The sequence below is a fragment of the Oryzias latipes genome, chromosome 13, assembly GCF_053564925.1.
Source record: "Oryzias latipes strain Hd-rR chromosome 13, Olatipes_Hd-rR_3.1".
NCBI lineage: Eukaryota > Metazoa > Chordata > Actinopteri > Beloniformes > Adrianichthyidae > Oryzias > Oryzias latipes.
The window spans coordinates 23,881,668-23,904,002 of NC_136249.1; the positions used below are offsets into that span (position 1 = coordinate 23,881,668).

The window sequence follows — 22,335 nt, forward strand, 5'->3', positions numbered from 1 at the left end:
GCCATGTTAATGTTACACATCATCTTGTCTCAGATATCTGCATCAGAAAAAATGCTGAAATGTTTTTTTACTGTCACAGAGGCCAGTTTCTGTCTGCAGTGAGAGCTGTCCACCTGGTTTCCGACAGGCTATAATTAAAGGAAAACCCATCTGCTGCTTCTCCTGCATCACCTGTGCTGCTGGAGAGATCAGTAACTGCACCAGTGAGTTCATGCTACCACACTTCTTACTTTAATTTTGGGTTACTGCATTACTATAAATTGATTTATTATTTAGAAAATTATTGGTTACATCATAATCTAGATTTTCTTTTATGTTGTATTCACCCAAAGTATGAATATGTCCTATCATTTGGACAGTTGATGTACGTTTTTTTAAGGCAGAACATTTGCACTTATACATTCCCATTGATACATACCTTCCCCCTGGATCTATAGAATATGAGGACCTTTATTACAGATGATTCTTCTGTTCAAGACTTTTACCAATACATAATAGTTTCCATTTGTATTAATGCAAATGGAAGTTCTTGGGAATACAACGGCAATATGACAGGAAAAAGACTCGCTACAATCCTCTTCCATATCAACAAACATCTTGGGTTAAAAAAATAAAGACTATACCATCTTATAAAGAAAGCAGATCTCTGTATCAAACAGAGATCTGCTTTTTATGCAACAAAAAGTTGCATAAAAACTTAAACTCTTAAAAAAGACCAAGAACGAAAGATAGCATCTTATATAACAACTCTCTCTCTCTCTCTCTCTCTCTCTCTCTATATATATATATATATATATATTTATATATATATATATATAATTGCTAGCCATTTACAAGTTTAATTAAATCTTTTCATTCACACCATTAAATATTTTTATGTTTTATTTTTTCCAAGCAGATTCTGCAGAGTGTTCTCCGTGTCCACTGGAGTACTGGTCAAATGAAGATCATAACAAGTGTGTTCCAAAGGTCCTTGAGTTCCTATCTTATGAAGAGACAATGGGCACCCTCCTCACTGCTTTCTCTTTGTTTGGAGCGGGTCTAACGCTTGTTGTGTCTTTTGTCTTCTTTTGGTTCCGTCACACACCTCTGGTCAAAGCCAGTAACTCTGAGCTGAGCTTCCTCTTGCTATTCTCCTTGACTTTGTGTTTCTTGTGTTCTCTGACCTTCATTGGCCGGCCCACTGACTGGTCCTGCATGCTTCGCCATGTAGCATTTGGCATAGCCTTTGCCTTGTGTATTTCATGTATTCTGACTAAAACTATTACAGTAGTGATAGCCTTTAAAGCAAGAACACCAGCCAACACAGTTCCTCAGTGTTTGGCTTCACATCAGAGAATGGGTGTTGTTGGAGGTACTTTTCTGCAGGTGTTGGTTTGTGTTGTATGGTTAGCTCTGGCTCCACCATTTCCACACAAAATTACAATGTATGCAGCTGAAAGGATTATTCTAGAATGTAACTTAGGTTCATCTATCGGGTTTTGGGTTGTGTTAGGGTATATCGGACTTCTGGCGGTGTTATGTCTGATCCTTGCCTTTTTAGCCCGAAAGCTGCCTGACAATTTTAATGAAGCAAAATTCATCACATTCAGCATGTTGATATTCAGTGCAGTCTGGGTCACATTTATCCCAGCATATGTGAGTTCTCCTGGAAAATTCACTGTAGCTGTAGAAATCTTTGCAATTCTGGCCTCAAGCTTTGGATTGCTTTTCTGTATATTTGCTCCCAAATGTTACATTTTACTTCTAAAGCCAGAGAGGAATACTAAAAATCACATAATGGGGAGAGATCTGCAAAAAAAACAATTAAGTGAAAATGATAAGTAAGTTTCCTTTTAGTTAAATTGGCTTATTCAATTACCCGATTATCGTCTCACTGGTACCAGCTTTAGTGGAAACCAAAAGGTTAAAAAGTGTAGCCTACGTATATTTGTAAAAAAAAAAATATTTAAAATTAATTAAAATTTTTTTTAGTTTCCAAACATTCCATTTAGAGCAACCATGGTTTTGGTTTGTGAAATGTACAGATTGCATTCTGTGAAAAATAAAAATGGAAAACCAAATGAATGTTAATGGTCACTGTACTTTACACAACATGTTCTATTTTCAGAATTTTTTTCTGCAAACAAAAGAGGAAATGTCTTTACAAAAGCATCCAGCAGGTGCCTGTACAGCAGTAGAACAAAGAGACACAAATGAGTTGACGTGAAAAAGGGCTTTTGAGCAGCACGTGGAGCAGGATGCAACTGATATAGCAACTAACATCAATGGAAAGCTAACATACTCACTAGTGTGTGCTAAAACTAACACCCCATTAAAAAAGTCCTATCGAGAGAGGATGGCATACACTTTTTGAGATTGGCAGATGGATGCTTATTGAAAACAGTTCCTAAACGCATGTGGACCTACACTGTCCAAAGGGTCATTGTAGTCCAAAATAGATGATTTATTGGGCAAACATGAAACACCCCTTATCAAATGCTGACAGATAAAGTGGTCTGTACATCTGAACATTAAACGAGGATTAAGGAAAGATCAATTACAAATGTGACCAAGGACATTCTATGTTAGTCTAAAAACATCCTGATTCATTGCTAACAGAGTGTTCGCCCTGAGACTGGAAAGTTGTTAGTTCAAAGCATGACCGAGTCATACCAGAATCTAAGAATGGGACCCAATACCTTACTGCTTCACATTCAGCATTAAGGGGTTAAACTGGGGTGTTAAACAACCAAATGGCTGTGTCACCACTCCCCCAGGGAATAGGTCAAATACTGAGAACAAATTTCACACGTCGAGATGCGTGACAACTCCTAGGACTTTAACTTTGGTGACTTGTTAAACCCTCCTGGTGACTTACTTTCTCAAAGGTGACTGGAAACAAATATGGCAACTTTTGTTGATGTTACTGGATATCTTTCTAGTTTGTGGTGACACAAATTTTAAAGCACTTATTGTTGAGTCGTGTCTCTTCTCACCGGGCAAGAGCAGGTGAGGCTCCACCCACCCCAAAACAACCATTGTATCAAGCAGCATGAGTAGAGCTAAGTGAGGTCCTCCGTCACATTACAAGTGCACATACACTAATAAATCAGATTGTGATTTTAAAGGGTCACAAAACTAATGTATGTTGTCAAGCATGTTAGATATTGCACAGTATGTTGCACTGCAACACGTTATGTCTTCATTAACTTTGCAGCTCAATCTGCATATCAAAGCAGTTCCAACCTATCAGAGTCATTGTGTTCAAAAGAGTAAGTTAATGCTTGGGAAATTACGAGGAATTTTAAATTACTATTTTCTTTCTGAACTCAATAAATAATTGTATGTTTTTTGCAGTTCTAAATAACATTTTAAAGGTTTTACTGACTTTTTGTCTCTCCCACAAAATTAGTATTTATTTTCCTCCAAAGGTGCTGTGCAAACAAATTAGCAAGTCAAACAAATTGTAAAATTAACACTGTCTATAATGTCAACTTCAAAAATTGTTATTATAGACACAAACATTTATTTATATATATATATATATATATATATATATATATATATATATATATATATTTTGCATTAAACACAACCAAAGTGTAATGTCTATGAGTCCTGTTTGTAACATGTAGTATATTAACAACAGCTAAAAATAGCTTTCATTATTATCCTGCCATGATTTGATTGGAGGAACACAGTCTACCTCCGTGATCATGGCTATCTATTAAAGTATAAAGCTCTGTCTCAGGGAGTTTTTTCATTTGGTAAAGATACAAATAGGTATAAATGTCTGCATGCAGCTCAATTTTGGTCAGTGAAGGGTCTGTAGAATATTAGGACCAGTGCATTTGAAATGCATTGTAAACATGTGTTTTTGGATCTCTGTAATGTCACTGATGGTGGTTATTATGGGCATCTTAGCAGAAGAAGAAACAGCTAACTGTGAATTACTGGGTAGCCCTGAACTTCCCTTGCTGTCTAAGTCAGGAGATATTATTATTGGAGGAGCTTTTTCCGTGCACTCTGAAATGGCAGCATCTTCACTCTCCTTAAGTGATGCTCCAGATCCTCTGATTTGCACCAGGTAATAATTTATTTGTTAGGGGTTATTTCATTCTTTCAAGAACAGAGGTGTGTGACACTTTTCTTTTACAGAGTGAACTTCAGAGAATTCCGTTTTGCTCAGACAATGATTTTTGCCATTGAGGAGATCAACAACAGCAGCTCTTTACTGCCGAACATCTCGATTGGTTATAAAATATTTGACAACTGTGGTTCAACACTTCCTTCAACACGTGCAGCCATGGGTCTCATTAATGGACAGGAAAGGAATTTTGGAGAAACCTGTTCTGGTCACTCAAGTGTTCATGCCATTGTTGGAACATCTGAGTCCTCTTCAACCATTGTCTTGTCACAAATTGCTGGAGTTTTCCAAATACCAGTGGTAAATATTTGTATTAGCTTTGTATTTATCAAGTCAGGAACATTAAGATTTATATTCTTTACATATTTTGACATGAAATGTGCAATAACAATCTGCTTTTATAAATGTTAGCAGGTTTTTTATGATTAGGTTTGGCAATATTTATTTGTTCATCTTTGGTAGGTAAAATATTGATCAAAGTGTGTCTGGTATCTTTCATTGTGTTTTCTCTTTCAGATCAGCCACTTTTCCACATGTGCATGTCTCAGTAACAGAAAGGAGCACCCCTCCTTCTTCAGAACCATCCCCAGTGACTACTATCAGAGCAGGGCACTGGCTCAGCTGGTAAAGTACTTTGGATGGACATGGGTCGGTGCAGTCAGAAGTGACAATGACTATGGCAATAATGGAATGGCAACATTCATTGAAGCTGCAACCAAGGAGGGGATTTGTGTTGAATACTCTGAGGCCATAGCAAGAACTGCTTCCAAAGAGCAGGTCGAGAGGGTGGTCAGAGTAATCAGTAGAGGCACTGCAAGAGTTTTAATTGCCTTTCTGGCTCAAAGTGAGATCGATATTTTACTTGAAGAAGCTTTGAGTCAGAACCTTACTGGGTTACAGTGGGTGGGAAGTGAATCCTGGATCACTGCTCATCATTTGGCTACTATGAAATACTCAGGTATTCTTTATGGGTCCATAGGCTTTGCCATAAAGAAGGCAAAAATAGCAGGTTTGCAGGATTTTCTTTTACAGGTTCACCCAAGTCAGGACCCTCAGAACCACATACTGAAGGAGTTCTGGGAAGAAACCTTTGGCTGCAGTTTTCAGTCAAGTTTGCAAGACACAAAGCAGTGCTCTGGATCTGAGAGACTACGTGACATTAAAAATCCTTTCACAGATGTGTCAGAGCTGCGAATATCCAATAATGTATACAAAGCTGTATATGCTGTAGCTCATGCAATGCACAGCATGTTAAAATGTGGAGAAAACAGTGGAGCAGTCAACGCGTCATGTACCTTGAAAAGCATTTTACAGCCTAAAGAAGTAAGAGGCTTACTTTGTAAAAAGCTATAACTATTTAGAAATATTTAACCTTACATTAGTCTCATATTGTTGTGTGTTAACAGGTGGTGAAACACATCCAGGATGTGAATTTTTCTCTTAAGTCTGGAGAGAAAGTGTATTTTGATGAAAGAGGAGATCCTGCAGCAACCTATCAGCTGGTGAACTGGCAAAGGAACCCAGCAGGAGACATTGTGTTTGTGGTTGTTGGAAGTTATGATGCTTCACTACAAAACGGAAAAGAATTTACCATGAATGGACTTAACATTACATGGGTTACAGAATCCTTTGAGGTATCATCACTTAAAACATGCAATAATATTTTGAAATATGTCATTTCTTTTACCCCCCCCCCCCACCTCTTAATTGCAATTATCAGTAAAGTATATCTTTTTGGGAATTTAAAAAATTTAAAACAAAAACAAAAATTGTCATAGTGGCAATTTAATGCTAAACTAATGCCTTTGTCTCCATACCAATCTTTTTTCTATTTTTTTATTTTTATATCTTACCATTATCTTGGCTCAGATATCTAGATCAGAAAAAATACTGTAATGTTTTTCTTACTGTCACAGAGGCCAGTTTCTGTCTGCAGTGAGAGCTGTCCGCCTGGTTTCCGACAGGCTATGATTAAAGGAAAACCCATTTGCTGCTTCACCTGCATCAATTGTGCTCTTGGAGAGATCAGTAACTCCACCAGTGAGTCCAAGTTTTAATGGTTACTTATTATTTTTTATCTTTTTGTCATTTATTTCTTTTAAAGAAATACATATGGAAATTGTAACCCGTCATATATTTATTCCCCCTATATACTATACATGAATGACAACAATACCAAGGGACATTTTACAAAGTTACTGGAGCTTGTCTTAGTTTTTGTCTTGAAAACAATTCCCATCAAGGCGTACTTGGGGGTCAGTCCCCTCATAAATGCTTTGCGGGATAATTTTGAAATTGAAAAAGAATTGCTGCATTGTTAGTGCACTTTTAAAACTTTAAACATGTTTTTTCCTATTTTATAATTTAAAAATATAATGATACTTACTTTTTAACATTTTTTTTTCAAATGCAGACTCTGCAGAGTGTTCTCCGTGTCCACTGGAGTACTGGTCAAATGAAGATCATAACAAGTGTGTTCCAAAGGTCCTTGAGTTCCTATCTTATGAAGAGACAATGGGCACCCTCCTCACTGCTTTCTCTTTGTTTGGAGCGGGTCTAACGCTTGTTGTGTCTTTTGTCTTCTTTTGGTTCCGTCACACACCTCTGGTCAAAGCCAGTAACTCTGAGCTGAGCTTCCTCTTGCTATTCTCCTTGACTTTGTGTTTCTTGTGTTCTCTGACCTTCATTGGCCGGCCCACTGACTGGTCCTGCATGCTTCGCCATGTAGCGTTTGGCATAGCCTTTGCCTTGTGTATTTCATGTATTCTGACTAAAACTATTACAGTAGTGATAGCCTTTAAAGCAAGAACACCAGTAAACACAGTTCCTCAGTGTTTGGCTTCACATCAGAGAATGGGTGTTGTTGGAGGTACTTTTCTGCAGGTGTTGGTTTGTGTTGTATGGTTAGCTCTGGCTCCACCCTTTCCACACAAAAATACAATGTATGCAGCTGAAAGGATTATTCTAGAATGTAACTTAGGTTCATCTATCGGGTTTTGGGTTGTGTTAGGGTATATCGGACTTCTGGCGGTGTTATGTCTGATCCTTGCCTTTTTAGCCCGAAAGCTGCCTGACAATTTTAATGAAGCAAAATTCATCACATTCAGCATGTTGATATTCAGTGCAGTCTGGGTCACATTTATCCCAGCATATGTGAGTTCTCCTGGAAAATTCACTGTAGCTGTAGAAATCTTTGCAATTCTGGCCTCAAGCTTTGGATTGCTTTTTTGTATATTTGCTCCCAAATGTTACATTTTACTACTGAAGCCAGAGAGAAATACTAAAAATCACATAATGGGGAGAGATCTGCAAAAAAAAAATTAAGTGAAAATAACAAGAACGCTCCTTTTAGGTTAAACTGGCTTATCCAATATTAAGACTGATTATCGTCTCACTGGTAGCATTAGTAAAAGCCAACAGCTTTGTAAGAGTAGCCTATCAATATCTGTAGGCATTTTTTTTATTTAAATCAATTTATAGCAAGTTTCCAAACCTTTCATTTAGAGCACCCATTGTTTTGGTTTGTGAAATGTACATATTGCATACTGTGAAAAATAAAAAAAGCAAAACCAAATCAATGTTAATTGTGAATTATTACTATGACTTTTTTCTGTAAACAAAAGTGCAGTTTTTTTTTTACAATAGTATGTCTATGTACCTTTCAGCAGTAAAACAAAGTGACACAAAGAGATTGACATGGAAAGGGGGTTTTGAACAGCACAAGGGACAAGATGCAACCAATATTCAATTCAATTCAATTCAATTTTATTTGTATAGCCCAAAATCACAACAACAGTCGTCTCGATGGGCTTCGAAGTAAAACATGAAATCAAAAGGATCACGAATACAAAGAGTTCAATAGAAAAATACTAAAATGAACTAACAAACTGACTAAGCTATACTGGCATCCCTGCCCTTAGACCCCCCTTCGCGGTAAGGAAAAACTCCCAAAAAAAACGGATTCCGGAAAAAACGAAGAAACCTCAGGGGTGCCCACATGAAGGAGGGATCCTCCCCCAGGACGGACAGGCGATTTACCAGAACTCTTAGAGAAGAATTAACTTATCTAAATCTACAACTACATATATAAAAGTCCAGCAGACGAGCTTCATCCAGCCGTGGTTGTGGGGACAGTCAAAGGCGCGAGTCGAGCCGGAGACAGGAACCACAACCAGGTGTAGGAGCAGGAGCAGAGACGAGGTACTTGGTCAGGTACAGAGCAGAGACGAGCCAGAGATGAGCCAGAGGCAGGATCCACAGCCAGGTGTAGGAGCAGGAGCAAAGGCGAGGTAAACGGTCAGCAACTGGAGCACGGATGAGCCAACTGGAGTCTGGAAGCACTCCCACTCCCCAGGAGGGGAGAGGAAAAGAGGGACAATACATGAATCGCACTGCACCAAACAGAGGCATGGAGAACTAAATGATAAATTATGATCAAGAATAGAGGAGAGGAAGGGTAGAAGTAAAAAAGGAAAGAGGACAGAACCCCGGAGCACCATAGTTACCCCAGCTTCAACTTCTAGCAGCCTTTTAAAAGAAATAGTTATTATTAAGTTTAATTTAAACAAATTACCATTAAGTTAAATAATCTCTGAATACTAACTAGTCTGACAATAAGCCTGTCCAAAGAGGAATGTTTTCAGTCTAGCTTTGAATGTAGAAACTGAGTCGGCCTCTCTTACATGAGCTGGGAGTTTATTCCATAAGACAGGGGCTTGGTGACTAAACGCTCTACCTCCAACCGTACTTTGACTAATTCTAGGAACCACAAGCAGTCCTGCATTTTGCGAGCGAAGTGTTCTCATTGGATGGTAAGGGACTATGAGGTCCTTAATATAGGATGGGGCCATTCCATGTAAGGCCTTATAGGTTAACAGGAGGATCTTGAACTTGATTCTGGAATCAACTGGGAGCCAATGGAGCGAAACTAACACAGGAGTGATGTGATCTCTTCTGCTAGTTCCAGCTAACAATCTAGCTGCTGCGTTCTGAACAAGCTGGAGACTTCTTAAGGAACTCTGAGGACACGCTGCTAACAAGGAGTTACAGTAATCCAGCCTCGACGTAACAAATGCATGGATGTTGAAAAATGTAAGAAAATCATCAGAGCTGAGAGAAACAGGAACATGTGGTTCTACTGAGCTCTGACTGCGAGTTAATTTAGCTATAGTGCTAAAAAGAAATCTTGGATTATTTCCATTCTCTGATATTAAGGTTGAATAGTACTGGCTTCTAGCTCTACGCAGAGCTTTTTTATAATTTAATAGGCTATGTTTCCAGATATCCAGAGACTGCTCTGAACCGGAGTGGCGCCATTGTCTTTCCAACTTACGGGTTTCTTGTTTAAGAGAACGAGTTTCAGCGTTAAACCACGGTGCTACTCGGTTTTGTCTGACGAACTTAGGTTTCAAGGGGGCAACAACATCGAGTGTACTCCTGAGGGCTTGTAAGGCATCATTAACAAAGTGGTCATTTATATTAGGACTGATACTATGGGAGCTGGTCTCAGAGTATTTTCTCAGAATATCACTAAGTACTGGCTGAACTGTGTGTTTGAACTCAGACACAGAACGGTCAGTTAAGGTTCTTCTAAGCTGTTTCTTATTCACTGGGGCAGAAGGATGTTCCAGTGTAAGCTGGAAGGTAATCATAAAGTGATCAGAAATGATGGGGTTAAGAGGAAGGACACTCAGCTGGCTGATCTCTATCCCATGGGTTAGAACAAGGTCCAGGGTGTGCTTATGACAGTGAGTGGGTTCATTCACACTTTGGGTGAAACCAACATCATCTAATAAAGCTGCAAAAGTCTTTCCTAGGCAGTCACTGGGGTCATCAACGTGAATATTAAAATCCCCTAATATTATAGTTTGATCAGAATCTAAGACAATAGTCGATAGGAAGTCGGAAAACTCAGTTAAAAATTCTGAATATGGGCCTGGGGGGCGATAAATAATTATGAGTAAAACAGGTTTTGGAGTTTTCCTGTTTGGGTGACTTAAAGACAATATGATGTTTTCAAATGAATTATAAGCATTTTTAACTTTAGGGCTGAGAAGTAAGCTAGACTGTGATATTACTGCCAAACCACCTCCTTTACCTGAAATCCTGGATTTCTGATAGTTAGCATAAGTGGGGGGGGTTGCTTCATTCAATCTAACATAGTCATCCTGATGGAGCCAAGTTTCTGTTAAGGCTAAAAGACTAAGGTTGTTATCAATGATTAACTCATTGACTAAGAAGGACTTGGAGGAAATGGATCGAATGTTTAATAAACCGCATTTAATTACATCATAATTCTGCTTGTGAGAACTGCTGTCTGTCACTTTAAGGTTTCTAAGACGCGCTCCTTTCATTTGTCTTTCAGCACATGAGCTAAAGCTCGAACCTGACAACTAACAGCAATGGAAAGCTAACATACTCACTTAAGTGTGCCAAAAAGACCATCACAGCAACTATCACAGTTTTTCAGAACAGTTTTGTGTATGTGTATGTGTATGTTTATATATAAATATATACACATATATATAAATATATACACATATACAAATACATATACATATACAAATCTCCGCCCAGACATGATAGTTATCTCTAAGGTTTAAAAACATCTGATCATGCTTAGACATACGGTGTTTTGGGAAGAGCATATTGAGGAAGCAAATGAGAGTAAATGCATGAAGTATCAGGAACTAGTGGAGGGGTGCAGGGAGAGAGGCTGGCAAACCTTGTATAAGCCTGTAGAAGTTGGTTATAGAGGCTTTGCGGGACGTTCTCTTTAAAAGTCCTCTGTTGTTTCAGCATTACAGGGGGGCCAGGAGGAAGGACATTCAATCTGTGAGCGAAACCGCATAGAGGGCCAATAGGTGATTTTGGATTAAGTGGGCTGATTCGTAGACTGCTATTGGGACGCAAGTCAGGGTTTGATCAACCTCAGCTGGGTCGCCTGGGTTAGGGTGTATGATGCTATGAGACCCGAAACACTCAACGATCTCAGGATACAACACTGAGGGTGCATCCCAGTGCATCTATTAGATGTTTTCTTGCATAGTGGACTGCGTTTCATGGCTTAGTTTAAGTAGTCATGTATTTTATTGGGTGACATGAAGAGAAAATATCTACAGCAAAAATAAAAAGACATTACCATAAATGGACTGGCATCTCATAGATGCAAATTACAAAAGAAACCAAAAAACTACACTTTTAATCCCAGCATCTGCAGTTTAATAGTCGTTATGGAAAAAAAGTGTCATTATCATAACCTCAAAGATGTGTCCTCTGGTACAAAACCTTAAAACGGGATCTGGAGTACAATTGTGTCAAAAAACAAACAAAACAACTAATGAAAAGCTGTGGCATTATATGAGCTATTTCATAAGATTAAAAATTTGAAATAAAAAAGTGCTTAAAGGATCTAGCCTAAAGTATTTTGTGGAGTTTATCAAACTGCTGCACTGTGTGAATTATCATATAATACTATTGTGTTCAAACACAAAAGCGTTGGCGACGAGATCTACATTTATATGCAACTATATTTACAATCAACTAATATTGTTGACAACATTAATTAACAAATTATGAATTATCACTTTTCTGATAGATGAAATTAGTAACCTGCAAACTTTAATTTTGTATGTACAAATTACAAACATTTTAGAATTGAATACAGCCAATCAGTAGTTTTTTTTTGTGTCCCTTCAACTATACATCTTATCAACTACAGCCAGATGTACCTTTCATTATTATTATGGTGTGATTTGGTTATTATGGCCCGTAGCAGCAGTCACTGACTGCAAGGACCATACTGTTTTCGCAGTTGGAACGACTTCGCCGCCTTTCAGCGAGAATGTGACCCCCGCCGCAAGTCATCAAAATGTGCACACACCTGGGATAAATTGCAAATGAATTTTACACAAAGTCAACGTCACCGCCCGACGACGATGACATCACGGCCAGCGATCCCGTCAAAAACAAGAATGGGCCGAAAATCGCGTATGGGACCGAACAAAATGTACTTCAAAATACGGTTACGAAACCAAAACACACGTGTTGGGGATATCCCAAAGAAGTTTTAAAATCATTATGGGACGGCCACACGACCTACGGCTTGGCGGCCATTTTGTGGGGAACTCTGAGAAATTGCAACTGATAGTGCCCCCCCCAAAAGCCCTCCCCACAGGACAGGGCCAACAAGCCCCCCACCCCACCCCACCCCCACCCTCAGACCCTGCAGCCCCGGCGGATGACACCCAGAGCGACCGGGGGCCCCAAGAGGGTTGCCCTGCCCCGTCCCAGTGCCAGGGAAGAAGTGATCCCAGCCCCAAGTGTAGATGGGCAGCCCATCCAGTGCCGCTGGAACTCACACCCCAACCCCCCCGAGTAGGGCCCCCTGCCAACCCCCCCCCCAGCACAGGCAAAGAGACCACCCCCCCCCAAGCCAGACCACCACTCTTGGTTAATAATTATATTAGTGCATCTGAAATACTACGTCCTCCATGTGCTGTGGAGTGTATCAGTCAAAGCTAATTGGCAAGGGCTGCGGTTTTTAACATTACTGCCGTCCCCAGTGTCCCTTGGGATCGTCTCATCTTTTATGTGGCCATCTAACATCAAATTCAAAGCCACTGGGCTGTAAAAGGCAGGTTTAGTGTTCCAAACTCCTGAGTAAGAAAAGTAGCAATTGGTTAATGTAGAAGTCACTAATAGTCGCTGAATGATGTCATTGCCTAATTATTTGGATAGAGCCTTTCGAGAAATGTGTCTATTGCTGCTAAACTTCTGTTTTAATTGAAGTAAAATGACTTGCCGGCTTTTTTTAACCACGTCTTAAGAAATTTTAGACATTTATATGTTATTATCGAAAGTCTTTAATTGATCACATGGCTGATTGTAAAATAGTCATAAAAATATTTGAATACGAATAATTGATATGTTTAACCCTCCTGTCGTGTTCGGGTCAAATCTGACCGTTTTACAACTTATAATACTCATAAATATTATGTTTTACATCTGATTACCTCAAGACCTTATGATATCCTTCACATTGTGTACTTGAACATATAAAAGTGATGATCACCTATTTCATTCAATTTTGAGTGTTTTAATCAACCTTGTTACACCTGTGGTGTTCCCGGTCAAAAGTGACCGTCATAGGAAATGAATGGGTATCCAGAGTAAATTCATTCAACATACAGAAAACATCCCCATACACACTGCCCCAGCTCACTCACACACTCTCTCTCACACACACACACACACACACACACTCTCACACACCCACACACACCCACCCACCCCCACACACACACACACACACACACAATTTCTTTTGTGGGTACACATGTCTTTCTGCTTATGTGCCGATCCTCTCACGTGAACCAACTTCCTAATGATACAATGTATCATATGTTTACACAGACTAGACAGGTGTCTTTTGAACCCATTTCTTTCCCACGCTTCTGTACCTATCACACGTGAACCACACCTTCCAGACTAATCAATGTATCATATGTTTACACAGACTAGACAGGTGTCTTTTATGTGAACCCATTTCTTTCCCACGCTTCTGTACCTATCACACGTGAACCACACCTTCCAGACTAATCAATGTATCATTTTTACACAACCCCATACTATATATAGCTCGATGTTTGCCTTGCATTCCTTTTACTCTGAGCACAATGAGTAGACGACTGAAGCGTTTTTCTGTGGAAGAGGTTCTGGTCCAGGTTCTTGGGCATGATGAAGAGGGCACTGAAATTGAACCAGAGATAGAGGAGGATGTCTCGGAATTGGAAGACATCACAGATTTTGAACCAGACTCTGAGGAGACTGACCAGTCAACAGATGGAGAGGGAAAGGCACCTGAAGAACAGGCACCTGAGGAAACATTTCAGTCCAAAAGTGGACACTTGCTCTGGTCATCATCCCCCCAGGACCGAGGAGGTAGAGCGAGAGTGGAAAACATCATAAAGATGACACCAGGACCAACGCGTTATGCAGCATCTCGTGTGGATGACATCAAGTCCAGCTTCCAACTCTATTTACCAGAGTCCATTGAGGGAATTATACTTGAGATGACAAATCTGGAGGGGAAGCGTGTGTTTGGGGACACCTGGAGAGAAATCGACCTGGTAGACCTCCAAGCCTACATAGGTCTGTTGATTTTAGCTGGAGTGTTGCCAGAAAAGGAAGCGTTGTGGCCTCTGTGCCCCTAGAGACATCAAAACGAGCCTGACATGCTGCAAATGTAATCCTTATGTTTGCAAGGCCCACTCTGACCTGAGTGTCACATGCCACTCATGTGCATGAATACACACACAAACACACACACACACATACCCACACACACCCTGTTGAGTTTGGTGTTTGGTTTTCCATTTATTTTTTGTATTATATGTTCATTTTGTAGTTCATTTTCAGTGCCCAATTGTATTTTCACTGATGTTATTTAATGTTTACATCTACAAATTGTCGTTAGACACTACTTTTAAATGTTGTTCTCAACTAAAGAATGTTGAATAAAAAAATTGGTGGTGAAATTTTTTTTGTGTGCTAATTTAAGACCAGTTAAAACAGACCGGTCAATTTTGACCGGGAACACTAAAGTAGGGGGCTGAATGCGAACACGACCGGAGGGTTAATATGTGTATATCACATATAAAACACATTATCACATTTAATTTGGTTGATAACAGAAAAGCTAATTTATAACTAAATTCAGAAACATAGAGGAAAGCATTCCACACAAAACTAAATGTCAAATTCAAAGAGTGATTTACTTTACTGCAGTGACCACTAAAAACACGGATTACCAAAGGAAAAAATGAAAAACACGCTAATATGTTATGCACAGAAATTTGATGAGCATGGGAGGAAAGTTAGATGACATCACCCCCACACTGTGATTTGATTAGAGTGCCTCAGTCATCATCACCTACAGAGGTATAAAGCTCTGTCTCTAAGAGGAAACATATTTTAGTTTTTTATAGAGAAGGCAAAAGAAAAGAAAGCAGAGTTGGTATCTGTGATTGTGGGCCCCCCTATGAAATATGAATAACGGCATTTGTGTTATGGTACTCTTTATGCTTACTATGGGAGTCATCGCAGAAGATGAAACAGCTCTCTGTGAGCTGCTAGGAAGCCCTGTGTTACCTCTGTTATCGAAGAAAGGCGACATCACCATTGGAGGAGCGTTTTCTGTCTATACCCAAACCCCAAAGTCTTCACCTTCTCTGACTGAAACTCCAGAACCTCTCATTTGCTCCAGGTATCTTCTTTTTTTAAAAGAAACTATTGTATTTTTCAACTTCAGACAAATATATTTAATTGCAAGACTTTGTTTTACAGGATAAGTTTCAGAGAATTCCAATTTGCTCAGACAATGATGTTTGCCATTGAGGAGATCAACAACAGCAGCTCTTTACTGCCAAATGTCTCGGTTGGTTATAAAATATTTGACAGCTGTGGTTCCACACTTCCTTCAACACGTGCAGCCATGGGTCTCATTAATGGACAGGAAAGAACTTTTGGAAAAACCTGCACTGGTCAGTCAACTGTTCATGCCATTGTGGGAGCCTCTAAATCTTCCTCAACGATCGTCTTATCACAAATTGCTGGGATCTTTCAAATACCGGTGGTAAATGTGATTAACATTTGTTTTTAATTTCTTCATTATTATTTCTTAACTGTGATTATAAATTCATTGCCATAACAGAATATTGAAAAAAAAAAAAACAAGTAACATTGAGGTTAGAAGCGTTTTGCATATCTTTTTGCATCTTTTCATTGTGTTTTCTCTTTCAGATCAGCCACTTTTCCACATGTGCATGTCTCAGTAACAGAAAGGTGCACCCCTCCTTCTTCAGAACCATCCCCAGTGACTACTATCAGAGCAGGGCACTGGCTCAGCTGGTAAAGTACTTTGGATGGACATGGGTCGGTGCAGTCAGAAGTGACAATGACTATGGCAATAATGGAATGGCAACATTCATTGAAGCTGCAACCAAGGAGGGGATTTGTGTTGAATACTCTGAGGCCATCTCAGGGAGTAGTTCATATGAACAGGTTGAGAGGGTGGTCAGAGTAATCAAAACAGGCACTGCAAAAGTATTAGTTGCCTTTCTTGATTCTGATGGAATGGATATTCTGCTTGAAGAAGCTCTGAGGCAAAACCTAACTGGTTTGCAGTGGGTGGGAAGTGAATCCTGGATCACTGCTCATCATTTGGCTACTATGAAATACTCAGGTATTCTTTATGGGTCCATAGGCTTTGCCATAAAGAAGGCAAAAGTAGCAGGTTTGCAGGATTTTCTTTTACAGGTTCACCCAAGTCAGGACCCTCAGAACCACATACTGAAGGAGTTCTGGGAAGAAACCTTTGGCTGCAGTTTTCAGTCAAGTTTGCAAGGAACAAAGCAGTGCTCTGGATCTGAGAGACTACGTGACATTAAAAATCCTTTCACAGATGTGTCAGAGCTGAGAATATCCAATAATGTTTACAAAGCTGTATATGCTGTAGCTCATGCAATGCACAGCATGTTAAAATGTGGAGAAAACAGTGAAACAGTCAACGCGTCATGTACCTTGAAAAGCATTTTACAGCCAAAAGAAGTAAGAGGCTTACTTTGTAAAAAGCTATAACTATTTAGAAATATTTAACCTTACATTAGTCTCATATTGTTGTGTGTTAACAGGTGGTGAAACACATCCAGGATGTGAATTTTTCTCTTAAGTCTGGAGAGAAAGTGTATTTTGATGAAAGAGGAGATCCTGCAGCAACCTATCAGCTGGTGAACTGGCAAAGGAACCCAGCAGGAGACATTGTGTTTGTGGTTGTTGGAAGTTATGATGCTTCACTACAAAGTGGAAAAGAATTTACCATGAATGGACTTAACATTACATGGGTTACAGAATCCTTTGAGGTATCATCACTTAAAACATGCAATAATAATTTTGAAACATGTCATTTCTTTTACCTCCCCACCTCTTAATTGCAATCAGCAGTAAAGTATATCTTTTTGGGAATTTAAACAATTAAAAACAAAAAAACATTTGTCATGTGGGCAATTTAATGCTAAAATAATGCCTTTGTCTCCATACCAATCTTACTATTATCTTGGCTCAGATATCTGCATCAGAAAAAATGCTGAAATGTTTTTTTTTACTGTCACAGAGGCCAGTTTCTGTCTGCAGTGAGAGCTGTCCGCCTGGTTTCCGACAGGCTATGATTAAAGGAAAACCCATCTGTTGCTTCTCCTGCATCACCTGTGCTGCTGGAGAGATCAGTAACTCCACCAGTGAGTTCATGCTACCACACTTTTTACTTTAATTTGCTATTTTGGGTTACTGCATTACTAAAAATTAATTTTTTATTTAGATTTATTCATTGGTTACATCATAATCTAGATTTTCTCTAATGCTTTATTCACCTGAAGTATGAAAATGTACTTTAATTTGGATAGTTAATGTACGTTTTTTAACGACATAACATGTGCACATAGACATTTACAGTCGTATGTACCGTCATGTAATTTAATACAGGAACATGCTTTAAGACAAAAATGGATCTGATAGACCTCAGAGCCAGCAGTGACTGGTTTAGGCCCATTACATAGTGAAACACTACTTGAGACAGAACATGTCAGACTGGGTCGTGTTATGCAGGACACCTGGTCCAGGTGACGGCAAACTCACAATTTGACGTCTTGCATGAAAGTTGGCACCATTTCCTAAAAGTCACCAGATTTTAGTGGGTGGGCAGCAAAGGCGGAAAAACTTTATCTGATTATAACAAACGTTTACATACGCCACACTTTCGATCGGAATATATCATTAGGACATGAGCAGAACTATCTCAAATACCTGAAACGGCCGTTGAACACTCTAAAAACATTCATATTGAATGAACATAAAAAATTTATGGAAAGGATTTCCACCTGATTAGATAGCTTTACTTGAACAAAATGAATCATATTGGTCCTACGTAATGTACCTAGGTTGGGTCAACATAATGTATTTAGGTTCAACCTAATAAATTTGAGTTGATTCAATTTAAATACTACAGTTGGACCCAACTTTAACTTAATATTGTAGCTCACTCTAAGAAGAAAAAAGTTGATCCAATTCAAATGAATCGCTTCAACTGGTAACACATAATTGAATTAGGTTTATTAAACTTAAATTTGTATGTCTAGCCAACTCAATATAATATTTTGAATTTAATTTAAATTTTATATTACTTTTGCTTTAATTTTGTTTATATAACTGAAATTGACACACTTTTCTAAAGTTCAACCACTGGGCCTTGTAATTTCCATATCAAAGACATGAATAACCCAGCAATGTCTCACATTGCAAGGCAGGAGCTCACGTGCCGTGAACTTTGTCTTTAGTATTGGGACATATGATGTTTTACCGCACAAGGGGGTTGGTCATCATCCTCTCCCAAACTTTAACTTATGGTGCAGAAAAAAATAAACTTAACAGTTTAAATTACTAGTTAAAACAGAGTAAAACAGCTTCAAAACAAAACACATGGACACAAACTAACACTTAAACCCCAATCTGCCTAGATAGGCAAAGAAAATGGTATCCCACAATTCCTTGCGATTACTAATGTAAATCAATTTAATGGTATCATGTTGGATCAACATGATTGAATTAGTAACTGCTAAATTGATTATTTCTATGTACAATCGACATGAATCATTCACGTATGATTTACAAACATAACATTTTCTGTCTGCATCAAAGTGAATTTGTTACCATTAACTCACTCATCAAGCACCTCTGGGTGTTTGACAGACGGAAAAGTCTATTCAAGGTTGTGTAAAATGGACAAAAGATCAAAGGAAACATAACGCTCATAAATAATTAAAATAAATAATTAAATAAATATCCTGACAACATTTTTAATCAATAAAAGTATTGCCAAATGAAGTATCGCGATACATCTGCAAAACACCCCTAGTGTTGCGACTGCCTGTGCTTTCATTTCTGTGGGAAACTGATCCAAATGGCTCTTTGAATGGTACAGGTTACAGACCCCTGGCATAAACGATTGCAGAGTTACAGTTTGTCAAAGATATTGTTTTATGTAGATGTGACCGGCACCATTTTCAATAGGGTAAAATGGTCATATACCAATCTTAGACAGTGGCACATTAGACTGCAAGGCTCTGAGTGGATGTGCCTTGACAGAGCCCTGCATTTTACATTTAGAGGGTTTATCCAGAGTCTATCCTGGTGGCAGGATATTTGGGGATACAATGCCAACAGGTCAGAAAAAAGACTCATTACAATTCTCTTCCATATCAACAAACAGCTTGGGTAAAAAATACTGACTATACACTCTTATACAGTAAGCCGACCTAAGTGTCTGTCTACGCCGGTTAAAAACTGCATAAAACAAAAAAGTTGTATAAAAACATAAAGTCTTAAAAGAGGCCAAGAATGAAGGATAACATCTTATATAACATTATTTCCCTGTGCATTACCATCACAGGTTATGACTCAAAAAGATTTCACATCAACTGTCCATTTTGGATGCCTCTAAAGATATAAAGATGTCTCTTTATGTCTATGCATACTGTATGTAGCTTAGAGAAAGTTTTGATGAGAACATTAGCAGAATCACTATTTACAGGTTTAATCAAATCTCTCCATTCACACCATTAAATATTTTTATGTTTGATTTTTTTCCAAGCAGATTCTGCAAAGTGTTCTCCGTGTCCACTGGGGTACTGGTCAAATGAAGATCATAACAAGTGTGTTCCAAAGGTGATTGAGTTCCTTTCTTATGAAGAGACAATGGGCACCCTCCTCACTGCTTTCTCTTTGTTTGGAGCGGGTCTTACGCTCGTTCTGTTGTTTGTTTTCTTTTGGTTCCGTCACACACCTCTGGTCAAAGCCAGTAACTCTGAGCTGAGCTTCCTCCTGCTGTTCTCCTTAACTTTGTGTTTCTTGTGTTCTCTGACCTTCATTGGCCGGCCCACTGACTGGTCCTGCATGCTTCGCCATGTAGCGTTTGGCATAGCCTTTGCCTTGTGTATTTCATGTATTCTGACTAAAACTATTACAGTAGTGATAGCCTTTAAAGCCAGAACACCAGGAAACAGAGTTCCTCAATGTTTGGCTTCACATCAGAGAATGGGTGTTGTTGGTGGTACTTTTCTGCAGGTGTTGGTTTGTGTAGCATGGTTAGCTCAGGCACCACCATTTCCACACAAAAATACAATTTATGCACTAGAAAGGATTATTCTAGAATGTAACTTAGGTTCATCTATCGGGTTTTGGGTTGTGTTAGGGTATATTGGACTTCTGGCAGTGTTATGTCTGATCCTTGCCTTTTTAGCCCGAAAGCTGCCTGACAATTTTAATGAAGCAAAATTCATCACATTCAGCATGTTGATATTCAGTGCAGTCTGGGTCACATTTATCCCAGCATATGTGAGTTCTCCTGGAAAATTCACTGTAGCTGTAGAAATCTTTGCAATTCTGGCCTCAAGCTTTGGATTGCTTTTCTGTATATTTGCTCCCAAATGTTACATTTTACTACTGAAGCCAGAGAGAAATACTAAAAGTCACATAATGGGGAGAGATCTGCAAAAAAACAATTAAGTGAAAATAATAAGAACGCTTCTTTTAGCTTCAACTGGCTTATCCAATTTTAGGACTGATTATGATCTCACTGGTACCAGCATTAGTAGAAGCCAACAGCTTTATAATGGTAGCCTATCTATATCTTTAGACAGTTTTTTTAATCAATTAAATATTTGGTTAAGTTTCCAAATCTTTCATTTAGAGCAACAGTGGTTTTGGTTTGTGAAATGTAAAGATTGCATACTGTGAAAAATAAAAAAGGAAAACCAAATGCATGTTAATGGTTGATGACTACCTTTCACAACATGTTACATTTTCAGACTTTTTTCTGTGAACTAAAGAGCAACTTTTTTTCAATAGTATGTCTGACAAATGTACCTTTACAGCAGTAGAACAAAGTGACACAAAGAGACTGACATGGAAGGGGGGTTTTGAACAGCACATGGGACAGGATGCAACCAATATGACAGCTAACATCAATGGAAAGCTAACAAACTCACTTAAGTGTGCCAAAACTAAGACCACCACAGCAGGCATCACAGTTTCAATGTGTGTTTACATATATATATATATAGATAGATAGATAGATAGATAGATAGATAGATAGATAGATAGATAGATAGATAGATAGATAGATAGATAGATAGATAGATAGATAGATAGATAGATAGATAGATAGATAGATAGATAGATAGATAGATAGATAGATCGATCGATCGAGAGAGAGAGAGAGAGAGAGAGAGAGAGAGAGAGAGAGAGAGAGAGAGAGAGAGAGAGAGAGAGAGAGAGAGAGAGAGAGAGAGAGAGAGAGAGGGAGGGAGAGAGAATCAATCCAATAATATATTAAATATACACACCCCATCAAAATGGTCCTATCGAGACAGAATGGCATACACTTTTTGAGATGGCCTACACTGTCCAAAAAGTCAGTGTAGTTAAAAATAAATGATTTAATGAGCAAGTGGCTGTACCAACATCGCAGAGCCAACTCAAGTGGACCTTAGTCTGAAGTAAACCTCCACCTGAAAGCCACAAACCACTCTTTCAAGGATAGTGAAGTCCAAATTTTAGTCAGAGAGAAAGGATGTTTTGAACAAGGAGTGAAAGAAGCCATCTTTGTCAAGAAAGGTAAATTTTCCCTTGATAAGAATGGTGGTCTCATGTTTATTCTTCCATATATCTACAGCAGTGTTCTGAAACCCAAACCAACTCAACCAATTTAACTTAGGTAATTAACACCTGCAAGAGATGACCTGGTTAGGGAGGGGAGCCACTGCCTCCCCAATGCCAGCTGAGGACAAACGACTCCAAGTCCAAGTAAGCAATACCATCCAGTTTCAGGTCTGACTTCTCCCCCATGAGCACATAAACCAGTTCTTTCACCAGTTATTTCAGAATTGTCAAAAACTTTTGCATAAGAGGTGAAAAGTCTTCAACTTTGAAAACCAAGTCCAGATGAAAACCTTTAAACCAACTACTATGATGGAATAAACCAGGATGAATGAGAGTCTTCATAGACAAGTGGAAACAATATGCTAATTAGGCTAATGCATATAAAGTAACTTTTAAGGACCTCTAGGTCAAACAAATTGTAAAATTAATACTGT

General features: G+C 38.8%; 3 protein-coding genes across 3 annotated transcripts; all 3 read left to right on the forward strand.

Annotated features, from left to right (window-relative positions):
• The first annotated feature begins 911 nt into the window (after positions 1–911).
• LOC144996778 (vomeronasal type-2 receptor 26-like) lies at positions 912–1,922 on the forward strand. The gene has a single exon (XM_078956474.1). The coding sequence runs from the start codon at positions 1,000–1,002 to the stop codon at positions 1,825–1,827; it is 828 nt and encodes a 275-aa protein (XP_078812600.1). The 5' UTR covers positions 912–999; the 3' UTR covers positions 1,828–1,922.
• A 1,967-nt stretch (positions 1,923–3,889) lies between these two features.
• On the forward strand, positions 3,890–7,634 carry LOC111948491 (extracellular calcium-sensing receptor-like). The gene is made up of 6 exons (XM_023961857.2): positions 3,890–4,069; positions 4,141–4,429; positions 4,646–5,452; positions 5,536–5,763; positions 6,046–6,169; positions 6,543–7,634. Exons 1-6 carry the CDS (start codon positions 3,894–3,896, stop codon positions 7,451–7,453), a joined length of 2,535 nt encoding a protein of 844 aa, XP_023817625.1. The 5' UTR covers positions 3,890–3,893; the 3' UTR covers positions 7,454–7,634.
• Positions 7,635–15,512: 7,878 nt separating this feature from the next.
• LOC101174281 (extracellular calcium-sensing receptor-like) lies at positions 15,513–20,988 on the forward strand. Its single transcript, XM_078930131.1, has 5 exons — positions 15,513–15,566; positions 15,932–16,738; positions 16,822–17,049; positions 17,301–17,424; positions 19,836–20,988. Exons 1-5 carry the CDS (start codon positions 15,513–15,515, stop codon positions 20,744–20,746), a joined length of 2,124 nt encoding a protein of 707 aa, XP_078786257.1. The 3' UTR covers positions 20,747–20,988.
• The last annotated feature ends 1,347 nt before the right edge of the window (positions 20,989–22,335 follow it).